The 12,304-nt window shown below is 57.7% G+C and overlaps 1 protein-coding gene across 1 annotated transcript in view; it reads right to left on the bottom strand.

Moving 5' to 3' along the window:
- SPAG17 (sperm associated antigen 17) overlaps positions 1 to 9,628 on the bottom strand; it is a gene marked incomplete in the record, with an annotated part of 227,908 nt that extends 218,280 nt beyond the window's left edge. The window contains 1 exon segment of the mRNA XM_073614557.1: positions 9,474 to 9,628. Coding sequence (XP_073470658.1) covers positions 9,474 to 9,575 — 102 coding nt within the window.
- Between the last annotated feature and the right edge of the window lie 2,676 nt (positions 9,629 to 12,304).

The raw sequence follows: 12,304 nt of genomic DNA, 5'->3' as shown, positions 1-12,304 counted from the left end.
TCACAGTCCAGACCTAAATCACATTGAGAATCTGTGGCAAGACTTGAAAATTGCTGTTCACAGACGCTCTCCATCCAATCTGACAGAGCTTGAGATATTTTACAAAGAAGAAGAATGGGCAAAAATGTCCTCTCTAGATGTGCAAATCTGATAGAGACATTTTTGGTTGTAACATGACGAAATGTGGAAAATTTCAAGGGGTATAAATACTTTTTCAAGGCAGTGTGTGTGTGTGTGTGTGTATTTTTTTTTTTTTCTTTTATATTATATATTTATATAATGCTCTTGAACCCTCTAAACATTATATACTTTAAGGCTCGGTTCACACAGGGGCGACTTGTCAGGCGACCTAGTCGCCTGACAAGTCGCCTCCCGTTCTGTGCTACGGAACCGTTCTAATAGGAGCGACGCAAGTCGCTCCGACTTAGAAAAAGGTTCCTGTACTACTTTTGGGGCGACTTGCATAGACTTCTATGCAGAAGTCGTTTTGCAAGTCGCCTCAGAAGTCGTTTGCAGGTCGCCTCGCTGAGGCGACCTGCAAGTCGTGCCGCCCCTGTGTGAACCGGCACTTAAAAGCAGAGGGCCCATAAAATAAAAACATGGCATTAACAATTTTTGACATCACATGATATTAGCGCTACTGCATAAAAAAAAAAAAAAAACCCCAAAAACTCAGAATTGAAAAAATGTAAATAAAATAAGATAAAAACCCTTCAAAACATAAAAAAACCCTCAAAACTTAAAAAAGTCTCAAAGCTTAAGAAGTCCCCTCAAAACTAAAAGCAAACAAACTCAAAACTTAAAAAGAAAGAACACTAAAAAACACTTGTTTCCTTTTTTTTAATTTAGTATTTATTTTTTATTTTTAATACGTTATCTGTGTGAAAAAAGAAGAGATATATATATATCTCTTCTTTTTTTTACATAACTTTATTGCTATCATGAGGACGCTGACATTTCCAGGTGATAGAAGTGATTGGATGGTTGAATTGCACCACCTCTGCAACATGTAAACAAACACTTTGTTTACATTCTAACACTGCCATGCTGTAATACAAAAGATGGCGGTAAAAGGGCTAAAAGGTTTGGTTTTTTTAAGAGGTCTATTTATAAACTGTCAAATTAAGGGGCAGGAGATTCAGACGCTGCAATCTCCCCCTGGCAATGCCTTCCTCTCCAAAAGGACGGCGCCATTTTTATTCATGACATCATCCAGGATCACCACCTACTTCCTGGACTGAGATGACAGCTCAGAGACGACACAATCATGTGAATCCTGTTGTCTGTGCAGTTCTTAGCTGTGCCCACAATTGTCCAAACCAGATCAGCCCCCTGCTGCAACATCCCCCCTTGTTACACGGGGGGAATTGGGGAAGGAGGACACCACGGGTAGGGGGGGGAATCTGAGAAGGAGCACATCGCGGGGGGGGGGGATTGGAGAAGGAGTACACCGCGGGGGGGTGGGGGGAATTGGAGAAGGAGCACATCGCGGGGGGGGGGGGGATTGGAGAAGGAGTACACCGCGGGGGGGTGGGGGGAATTGGAGAAGGAGCACACCGCAGGGGGGGAATTGGAGGAGGACGACACGGGGGGGGGGGGAATTGGGGAAGGAGGACACCACGGGGGGGGGGGGGGGGAATCTGAGAAGGAGCACACCGCAGGGGGGGGGGGGAATTGGAGGAGGAGCACACCGCGGGGGGGGGGGAATTGGAGGACAACACCACGGGGGGAATTGGGGAAGGAGGACACCACGGGGGAAACTGGGGAAGGAGGACACCACGGGGGAAATTGGGGAAGGAGGACACCACGGGGGGGGAATTGGAGAGGGAGGACACCACGGGGGGGGGGAATTGGAGAAGGAGGACACCACGGGGGGGGATTGGAGAAGGAGGACACCACGGGGGGGGGATTGGAGAAGGAGGACACCGCGGGGGGGGAATTGGAGAAGGAGCACACCGCAGGGGGGGAATTGGAGGAGGACGACACCACGGGGGGAATTGGGGAAGGAGGACACCACGGGGGAAATTGGGGAAGGAGGACACCACGGGGGAAATTGGGGAAGGAGGACACCACGGGGGAAATTGGGGAAGGAGGACACCACGGGGGAAATTGGGGAAGGAGGACACCACGGGGGGGGGGGGGATTGGGGAAGGAGGACACCACGGGGGGGGGGGGGGGGAATCTGAGAAGGAGCACACCGCGGGGGGGGGGGAATTGGAGAAGGAGCACACCGCGGGGGGGGGGAATTGGAGAAGGAGCACACCGCAGGGGGGGAATTGGAGGACGACACCACGGGGGGAATTGGGGAAGGAGGACACCACGGGGGAAATTGGGGAAGGAGGACACCACGGGGGAAATTGGGGAAGGAGGACACCACGGGGGAAATTGGGGAAGGAGGACACCACGGGGGAAATTGGGGAAGGAGGACACCACGGGGGGGGGGGATTGGGGAAGGAGGACACCACGGGGGAAATTGGGGAAGGAGGACACCACGGGGGAAATTGGGGAAGGAGGACACCACGGGGGGGGGGATTGGAGAAGGAGGACACCACGGGGGGGGAATTGGAGAGGGAGGACACCACGGGGGGGGGGGGAATTGGAGAAGGAGGACACCACGGGGGGGATTGGAGAAGGAGGACACCACGGGGGGGGGGATTGGAGAAGGAGGACACCACGGGGGGGGGGGATTGGAGAAGGAGGACACCACGGGGGGGGGGGGATTGGAGAAGGAGGACACCACGGGGGGGGGGATTGGAGAAGGAGGACACCACGGGGGGGGGATTGGAGAAGGAGGACACCACGGGGGGGGGGGATTGGAGAAGGAGGACACCACGGGGGGGGATTGGAGAAGGAGGACACCGCGGGGGGGAATTGGAGAAGGAGCACACCGCAGGGGGGGAATTGGAGGAGGACGACACCACGGGGGGAATTGGGGAAGGAGGACACCATGGGGGAAATTGGGGAAGGAGGACACCACGGGGGAAATTGGGGAAGGAGGACACCACGGGGGAAATTGGGGAAGGAGGACACCACGGGGGGGGGGGGGGGGATTGGGGAAGGAGGACACCACGGGGGAAATTGGGGAAGGAGGACACCACGGGGGAAATTGGGGAAGGAGGACACCACGGGGGAAATTGGGGAAGGAGGACACCACGGGGGGGGGGGGGGATTGGAGAAGGAGGACACCACGGGGGGGGAATTGGAGAGGGAGGACACCACGGGGGGGGGGGAATTGGAGAAGGAGGACACCACGGGGGGGATTGGAGAAGGAGGACACCACGGGGGGGATTGGAGAAGGAGGACACCACAGGGGGGGGGGGGGGATTGGAGAAGGAGGACACCACGGGGGGGGGGATTGGAGAAGGAGGACAGAACGGGGGGGGGGGATTGGAGAAGGAGGACACCACGGGGGGGGGGGGAATTGGAGAAGGAGGACACCACGGGGGGGGGGGGAATTGGAGAAGGAGGACACCACGGGGGGAATTGGAGAAGGAGGACACCACGGGGAGAAACTGGGGAAGGAGGACACCACGGGGGGGGGGAATTGGAGAAGGAGGACACCACGGGGGGGGGGAATTGGAGAAGGAGGACACCACGGGGGGGGGGGGGGATTGGAGAAGGAGGACACCACGGGGGGGAATTGGAGAAGGAGGACACCACGGGGGGAATTGGAGAAGGAGGACACCACGGGGGGGAATTGGAGAAGGAGGACACCACGGGGGGGAATTGGAGAAGGAGGACACCACGGGGGGGGGAAATTGGAGAAGGAGGACACCACGGGGGGGGGGGGAAATTGGAGAAGGAGGACACCACGGGGGGGGGGGAATTGGAGAAGGAGGACACCGCGGGGTGGAATTGAAGAAGGAGGACACCGCGGGGTGGAATTGGTGAAGGAGGACACCACGGGGGGGGGGGAATTGGAGAAGGAGGACACCGCGGGGTGGAATTGGTGAAGGAGGACACCACGGGGGGGGGGAATTGGAGAAGGAGGACACCACGGGGGGAATTGGAGAAGGAGGACACCACGGGGGGAATTGGAGAAGGAGGACACCACGGGGGGGAATTGGAGAAGGAGGACACCACGGGGGGGAATTGGAGAAGGAGGACACCGGGGGGGGGGGATTGGAGAAGGAGGACACCACGGGGGGGGGATTGGAGAAGGAGGACACCACGGGGGGGGGGAATTGGAGAAGGAGGACACCACCGGGGGGGGGAATTGGAGAAGGAGGACACCACCGGGGGGGGGGAATTGGAGAAGGAGGACACCACCGGGGGGGGGGAATTGGAGAAGGAGGACACCACCGGGGGGAATTGGAGAAGGAGGACACCACCGGGGGGGGAATTGGAGAAGGAGGACACCACCGGAATTGGAGAAGGAGGACACCACCGGGAGGAATTGGAGAAGGAGGACACCACGGGGGGAATTGGAGAAGGAGGACACCACGGGGGGGAATTGGAGAAGGAGGACACCACGGGGGGGAATTGGAGAAGGAGGACACCACGGGGGGGAATTGGAGAAGGAGGACACCACGGGGAAAAATTGGGGAAGGAGGACACCACGGGGGGGGGGAATTGGAGAAGGAGGACACCACGGGGGGGGGAATTGGAGAAGGAGGACACCACGGGGGGGGAATTGGAGAAGGAGGACACAGGGGGAATTGGAGAAGGAGGACACCACGGGGGGAATTGGAGAAGGAGGACACCGCGGGGGGAATTGGAGAAGGAGGACACCGCGGGGGGAATTGGAGAAGGAGGACACCGCGGGGGGGAATTGGGGAAGGAGGACACCACGGGGGGGGGGAATTGGGGAAGGAGGACACCACGGGGGGGGGGGGGGAATTGGGGAAGGAGGACACCGCGGGGGGGAATTGGAGAAGGAGGACACCGCGGGGGGGAATTGGAGAAGGAGGACACCGCGGGGGGAATTGGAGAAGGAGGACACCGCGGGGGGGAATTGGAGAAGGAGGACACCGCGGGGGGGAATTGGAGAAGGAGGACACCGCGGGGGGGAATTGGGGAAGGAGGACACCACGGGGGGGGGGAATTGGGGAAGGAGGACACCACGGGGGGGGGGGGGAATTGGGGAAGGAGGACACCACGGGGGGGGGAATTGGGGAAGGAGGACACCACGGGGGGGGGGGGAATTGGGGAAGGAGGACACCACGGGGGGGGGGAATTGGGGAAGGAGGACACCACGGGGGGGGGGAATTGGGGAAGGAGGACACCACGGGGGGGGAATTGGGGAAGGAGAACACCAGGGGGGGGGGGAATTGGGGAAGGAGGACACCACGGGGGGGGGGGGAATTGGGGAAGGAGGACACCACGGGGGGGGGGGGAATTGGGGAAGGAGGACACCACGGGGGGGGAATTGGGGAAGGAGGACACCACGGGGGGGGAATTGGGGAAGGAGGACACCACGGGGGGGGAATTGGGGAAGGAGGACACCACGGGGGGGGAATTGGGGAAGGAGGACACCACGGGGGGGGGAATTGGGGAAGGAGGACACCACGGGGGGGGGAATTGGGGAAGGAGGACACCACGGGGGGGGGGGAATTGGGGAAGGAGGACACCACGGGGGGGTAATTGGGGAAGGAGGACACCACGGGGGGAAATTGGGGAAGGAGGACACCACGGGGGGGAATTGGGGAAGGAGGACACCACGGGGGGGAAATTGGAGAAGGAGGACACCACGGGGGGGAATTGGAGAAGGAGGACACCACGGGGGGGGGGGGGATTGGAGAAGGAGGAAACCACAGGGGGGGAATTGGAGAAGGAGGAAACCACAGGGGGGAATTGGGGAAGGAGGACACAGCGCGAGGGAATTGGGGAAGGAGGACACAGCGGGGGGGGGGGGGAATTGGGGAAGGAGGACACCACGGGGAGGAATTGGAGGAGGACACCACGGGGTGGATTTGGTGAAGGAGGACACCGCGGGGTGGAACTGAAGAAGGAGGACACCGCGGGGTGGAACTGAAGAAGGAGGACACCGCGGGGTGGAACTGAAGAAGGAGGACACCGCGGGGTGGAACTGAAGAAGGAGGACACCGCGGGGTGGAACTGAAGAAGGAGGACACCGCGGGGTGGAACTGAAGAAGGAGGACACCGCGGGGTGGAACTGAAGAAGGAGGACACCGCGGGGTGGAATTGAAGAAGGAGGACACCGCGGGCTGGAATTGGGGAAGGAGGACACCACGGGGGGGAATTGGGGAAGGAGGACACCACGGGGGGGGATTGGAGAAGGAGGACACCACTGGGGGGGGGAATTGGGGAAGGAGGACACCACGGGGGGGGGGGAATTGGGGAAGGAGGACACCACGGGGGGGGGGAATTGGGGAAGGAGGACACCACGGGGGGGGGGAATTGGGGAAGGAGGACACCACGGGGGGGGGGGAATTGGGGAAGGAGGACACCACGGGGAGGAATTGGGGAAGGAGGACACCACGGGGAGGAATTGGGGAAGGAGGACACCACGGGGAGGAATTGGGGAAGGAGGACACCACGGGGTGGAATTGGAGAAGGAGGACACCACGGGGTGGAATTGGAGAAGGAGGACACCACGGGGTGGAATTGGAGAAGGAGTACACCGCGGGGTGGAATTGGGGAAGGAGGACACCACGGGGGGGGGGGGGAATTGGGGAAGGAGGACACCACGGGGGGGGAATTGGGGAAGGAGGACACCACGGGGGGGGGAATTGGGGAAGGAGGACACCACGGGGGGGGGAATTGGGGAAGGAGGACACCACGGGGGGGGGGAATTGGGGAAGGAGGACACCACGGGGGGGGGGAATTGGGGAAGGAGGACACCGCGGGGTGGAACTGAAGAAGGAGGACACCGCGGGGTGGAACTGAAGAAGGAGGACACCGCGGGGTGGAACTGAAGAAGGAGGACACCGCGGGGTGGAACTGAAGAAGGAGGACACCGCGGGGTGGAACTGAAGAAGGAGGACAACCCGGGGTGGAACTGAAGAAGGAGGACACCGCGGGGTGGAATTGAAGAAGGAGGACACCGCGGGGTGGAATTGAAGAAGGAGGACACCGCGGGGTGGAATTGAAGAAGGAGGACACCGCGGGGTGGAATTGAAGAAGGAGGACACCGCGGGGTGGAATTGAAGAAGGAGGACACCGCGGGGTGGAATTGAAGAAGGAGGACACCGCGGGGTGGAATTGGTGAAGGAGGACACCGCGGGGTGGAATTGGTGAAGGAGGACACCACCGGGGGGAATTGGAGAAGGAGGACACCGCGGGGGGGAATTGGTGAAGGAGGACACCGCGGGGGGGAATTGGTGAAGGAGGACACCGCGGGGTGGAATTGGTGAAGGAGGACACCGCGGGGTGGAATTGGGAAGGAGGACACCGCGGGGTGGAATTGGGGAAGGAGGACACCGCGGGTGGAATTGGGGAAGGAGGACACCACGGGGGGGGGGAATTGGGGAAGGAGGACACCACGGGGGGGAATTGGGGAAGGAGGACACCACGGGGGGAAATTAGGGAAGGAGGACACCACGGGGGGAAATTGGGGAAGGAGGACACCACGGGGGGGAATTGGAGAAGGAGGACACCACGGGGGGGAATTGGAGAAGGAGGACACCACGGGGGGGGGGGAATTGGAGAAGGAGGAAACCACAGGGGGGGAATTGGAGAAGGAGGAAACCACAGGGGGGGAATTGGAGAAGGAGGAAACCACAGGGGGGGAATTGGGGAAGGAGGACACAGCGGGAGGGAATTGGGGAAGGAGGACACAGCAGGGGGGGGGGAATTGGGGAAGGAGGACACCACGGGGAGGAATTGGAGGAGGAGGACACCACGGGGTGGATTTGGTGAAGGAGGACACCGCGGGGTGGAACTGAAGAAGGAGGGACACCACGGGGTGGAACTGAAGAAGGAGGACACCGCGGGGTGGAACTGAAGAAGGAGGACACCGCGGGGTGGAACTGAAGAAGGAGGACACCGCGGGGTGGAACTGAAGAAGGAGGGACACCGCGGGGTGGAACTGAAGAAGGAGGACACCGCGGGGTGGAACTGAAGAAGGAGGACACCGCGGGGTGGAACTGAAGAAGGAGGACACCGCGGGGTGGAATTGAAGAAGGAGGACACCGCGGGGTGGAATTGAAGAAGGAGAACACCGCGGGGTGGAATGAAGAAGGAGGACACCGCGGGGTGGAATTGAAGAAGGAGGACACCGCGGGGTGGAATTGAAGAAGGAGGACACCGCGGGGTGGAATTGGTGAAGGAGGACACCACCGGGGGGAATTGGAGAAGGAGGACACCGCGGGGGGGAATTGGTGAAGGAGGACACCGCGGGGGGGGAATTGGTGAAGGACACCACTGGGTGGAATTGGTGAAGGAGGACACCGCGGGGTGGAATTGGTGAAGGAGGACACCATGGGGTGGAATTGGTGAAGGAGGACACCGCGGGGTGGAATTGGTGAAGGACACCGCGGGGTGGAATTGGTGAAGGAGGACACCATGGGGTGGAATTGGTGAAGGAGGACACCGCGGGGTGGAATTGGTGAAGGAGGACACCGCGGGGTGGAATTGGTGAAGGAGGACACCGCGGGGTGGAATTGGTGAAGGAGGACACCGCGGGGTGGAATTGGTGAAGGAGGACACCGCGGGGTGGAATTGGTGAAGGAGGACACCGCGGGGTGGAATTGGTGAAGGAGGACACCGCGGGGTGGAATTGGTGAAGGAGGACACCGCGGGGTGGAATTGGTGAAGGAGGACACCGCGGGGTGGAATTGGTGAAGGAGGACACCGCGGGGTGGAATTGGTGAAGGAGGACACCGCGGGGTGGAATTGGTGAAGGAGGACACCGCGGGGTGGAATTGGTGAAGGAGGACACCGCGGGGTGGAATTGGTGAAGGAGGACACCGCGGGGTGGAATTGGTGAAGGAGGACACCGCGGGGTGGAATTGGTGAAGGAGGACACCGCGGGGTGGAATTGGTGAAGGAGGACACCGCGGGGGGGAATTGGGGAAGGAGGAGGACACCACGGGGTGGATTTGGGGAAGGAGGACACCAATAAATGCTATTTCTCAACAACCATCTCTACCCCCTTCCCATCATGCCCCGGCATCCCTTTATATGGTCTTTATGCCTGGTGGGGCTGTGATTGGCTGTCACACTGGTCACATGACTACAGGTGCAGAACTGTCTATGAGAGCTCAGCACAGAAACCTGCAGTTCTTAGATGGGGATGCTGGGAGTTGTAGTTCCTGGATAAGGATGCTTTGGGTTGTATTAACTAGACGGGGATGGTGGGAGATTATGGAGCCAGGTGGGGGATGCTGGGAGTTGTAGTCTCTGGTGGGGGATGCTGGGAGTTGTAGTCTCTGGTGGGGGATGCTGGGAGTTGTAGTCTCTGGTGGGGGATGCTGGGAGTTGTAGTCTCTGGTGGGGGATGCTGGGAGTAGTATTCCTGCATAGCTGGGAGTGGTTCGTGCAGTGCTGGGAGTTGTAGTCCTCCCTCTTACCTCCTCCAGCCGGGCGGTGATCAGTCCGCTCTCCCAGGCTCTCCCCGGGGCTCCGGTGTTCGGGTTGGAGGGGACGGAGCTCTTCGCTCTCTTCGGGGCCATCGTGTGTGCTGTGTACTTCCGGGACGCCGCCCGTCACCTAGCAACCGGGCACGTGACTCGGACACCCTCTCTGCACCGCCCTCCTCATTGGTGTCCCCGCCCTCCTCCTCTGTGTCCCCGCCCCTGTGTGTATATATAACAGCGGGTGTTTAGTGACCCAGATCTTCTCACCTTCTCCTCTCCTCTCCTCACACTCATTGATTATAACGGGCTACTATACCATATTTTCTATTCCTTCCCCCTTTCAGCCCTGTCACTCTTTGGATGACAATTACTCGGTCATATAACTTCTGTACTCATGTGACATTTTTATCATTTTTTTCACACAAATAGAGATTTCTCTTGGTGATATTTAATCACCTTCTCTGGGTTTTTATATTTTGCTGAACAAATAAGAAATTACCAAAAATATTGAAAAAAAAAAAAACATTTTTCAGTTTGTGCTAAAATGTTGCAAACAGGTAATTTTTCTCCTTCATTGATTGGCAGCACTGGTGGGTACTGATTGGCAGCACTGGTGGGTACTGATTGGTAGCACTGGTGGGCACTGATTGGCGGCACTGGTGGGCACTGATTGGCAGCACTGGTGGGAACTGATTGGCAGCACTGGTGGGTACTGATTGGTAGCACTGGTGGGCACTGATTGGCGGCACTGGTGGGCACTGATTGGCAGCACTGGTGGGTACTGATTGGTAGCACTGGTGGGCACTGATTGGCGGCACTGGTGGGTACTGATTGGTAGCACTGGTGGGCACTGATTGGCGGCACTGGTGGGCACTGATTGGCAGCACTGGTGGGTACTGATTGGTAGCACTGGTGGGCACTGATTGGTAGCACTGGTGGGAACTGATTGGCAGCACTGGTGGGTACTGATTGGTAGCACTGGTGGGCACTGATTGGTAGCACTGGTGGGAACTGATTGGCAGCACTGGTGGGAACTGATTGGCAGCACTGGTGGGTACTGATTGGTAGCACTGGTGGGTACTGATTGGCGGCACTGGTGTGCACTGATTGGCGGCACTGGTGGGCACTGATTGGCAGCACTGGTGGGTACTGATTGGTAGCACTGGTGGGCACTGATTGGTAGCACTGGTGGGTACTGATTGGCGGCACTGGTGGGCACTGATTGGCGGCACTGGTGGGTACTGATTGGCGGCACTGGTGGGCACTGATTGGCGGCACTGGTGGGCACTGATTGGCAGCACTGGTGGGTACTGATTGGTAGCACTGGTGGGCACTGATTGGCGGCACTGGTGGGCACTGATTGGCGGCACTGGTGGGTACTGATTGGTAGCACTGGTGGGCACTGATTGGTGGCACTGGTGGGCACTGATTGGCGGCACTGATAGACAATGATTGGCAGCACTGGTAGGCACTGATTGGCACTGCACTGGTTATGAGTGCAGATGTCCCTTTAACACAAGCTGGTTATCTCCTCTCCTCTCCTCTCCTCATGCTGTCAGCATAGGAATCGTCAAGTTTGTTCACATCATGATAAGCTGTCATTGGAAACAGCTAAACATGTGGTAAAGAGCTGCTGTGATTGGCCCTTTACCCCGATCTGTGATCAGCTGGGTCCTAAAGGACCCAGCGATCACAGTGCGCGCCGCCCGCGATTCGCAGCCGGCATGATCACAGGAGGACATCATATGATGCCCCCCCCCAGAACTGGACAACCGCTGTAGCCTTCACTGAGCTATAGCACGGTCAGGAAGTGATTAAAGTATAACTAAAGGCAACACACTCCCCCCCCCCCCCCCATTTTGGATAGAGTAAGGAGGGATTATAACACCTGTCATCTGTGTCCCCATTAGGAGATTTGCTCTCACTTCCTGTCCCATAGCAAAAACAGGAAGTTAGAGGAAATCCCTGCAAAGTGATGGAATCCCAGAACTAGTGTCCCCATTGAAAGGAAGTGAGAGGATCTCTGCTACATGGACAGAAATTACTACCTGCCCCCCCCCCCCCCACAAAACAGTTTTCATTTTTCATATTTGTGTCTCTATTGTAGATTTTCCATCACTTCCTGTGTGTTGAACCCATTCCGCAGCTTCCTTTCTGCCCCAGTAGCTTAAAATACAAAAATGAGTGTAGCGCTATAAAAATATATAGAAAAGTCCAATGTCGTGAACATTAAACTGACAGTTCAAAATGGAGCTGACAAAGAAGAGGCTTCCTGAGGAATGGGACGAAAAAAATCTTCAGGGGCTAGACACTTCAAATTCATACATCATCTGGAGTGAAAATGTACACAACACCACTAACAATGAAGAGGCTTACCGGATTGGATGGACCCGCCAAGGCATACGCCAAGAGGGGTCAGATAGGCTTAGGTGGTGAGTGTCTGAAGACGACCTGGAGGAGCGACGAAATGGTTCTCACGTTGCTATGTCTACCAAACGGATGCCCGAGCCAAGGAGTGTGGAAAAACCGACACGTAGACTGGATCCCTCGGAACAATATATACAAAAATAATCCTGCGCTGCTCATAAGAAAAGAAAAAGCAGCTAACACAACGAACAAAGTATATGTGCAAAAAACAACAAAGAGTGTAGCGCTAAAACCTTATCACACATAGGTGAGTGGGTACACAGTGAAAGGGATCACCAATAGAAAGACCCATTTATGACTGAGAAGACCCGTAATAAATGTTCATGGTCAAACAATAAATAGCAGTCTTCTAGTCCTTTAGATAAACAATTTATATAAATCCAGTATCCCAAAACGAC

Source organism: Aquarana catesbeiana, linkage group LG02 (genome assembly GCF_042186555.1).
Source record: "Aquarana catesbeiana isolate 2022-GZ linkage group LG02, ASM4218655v1, whole genome shotgun sequence".
Taxonomy (NCBI): Eukaryota; Metazoa; Chordata; class Amphibia; order Anura; family Ranidae; genus Aquarana; species Aquarana catesbeiana.
Note: the sequence above shows the minus strand (reverse complement) of the source record. Positions and strands in the feature narration are given on the sequence as shown.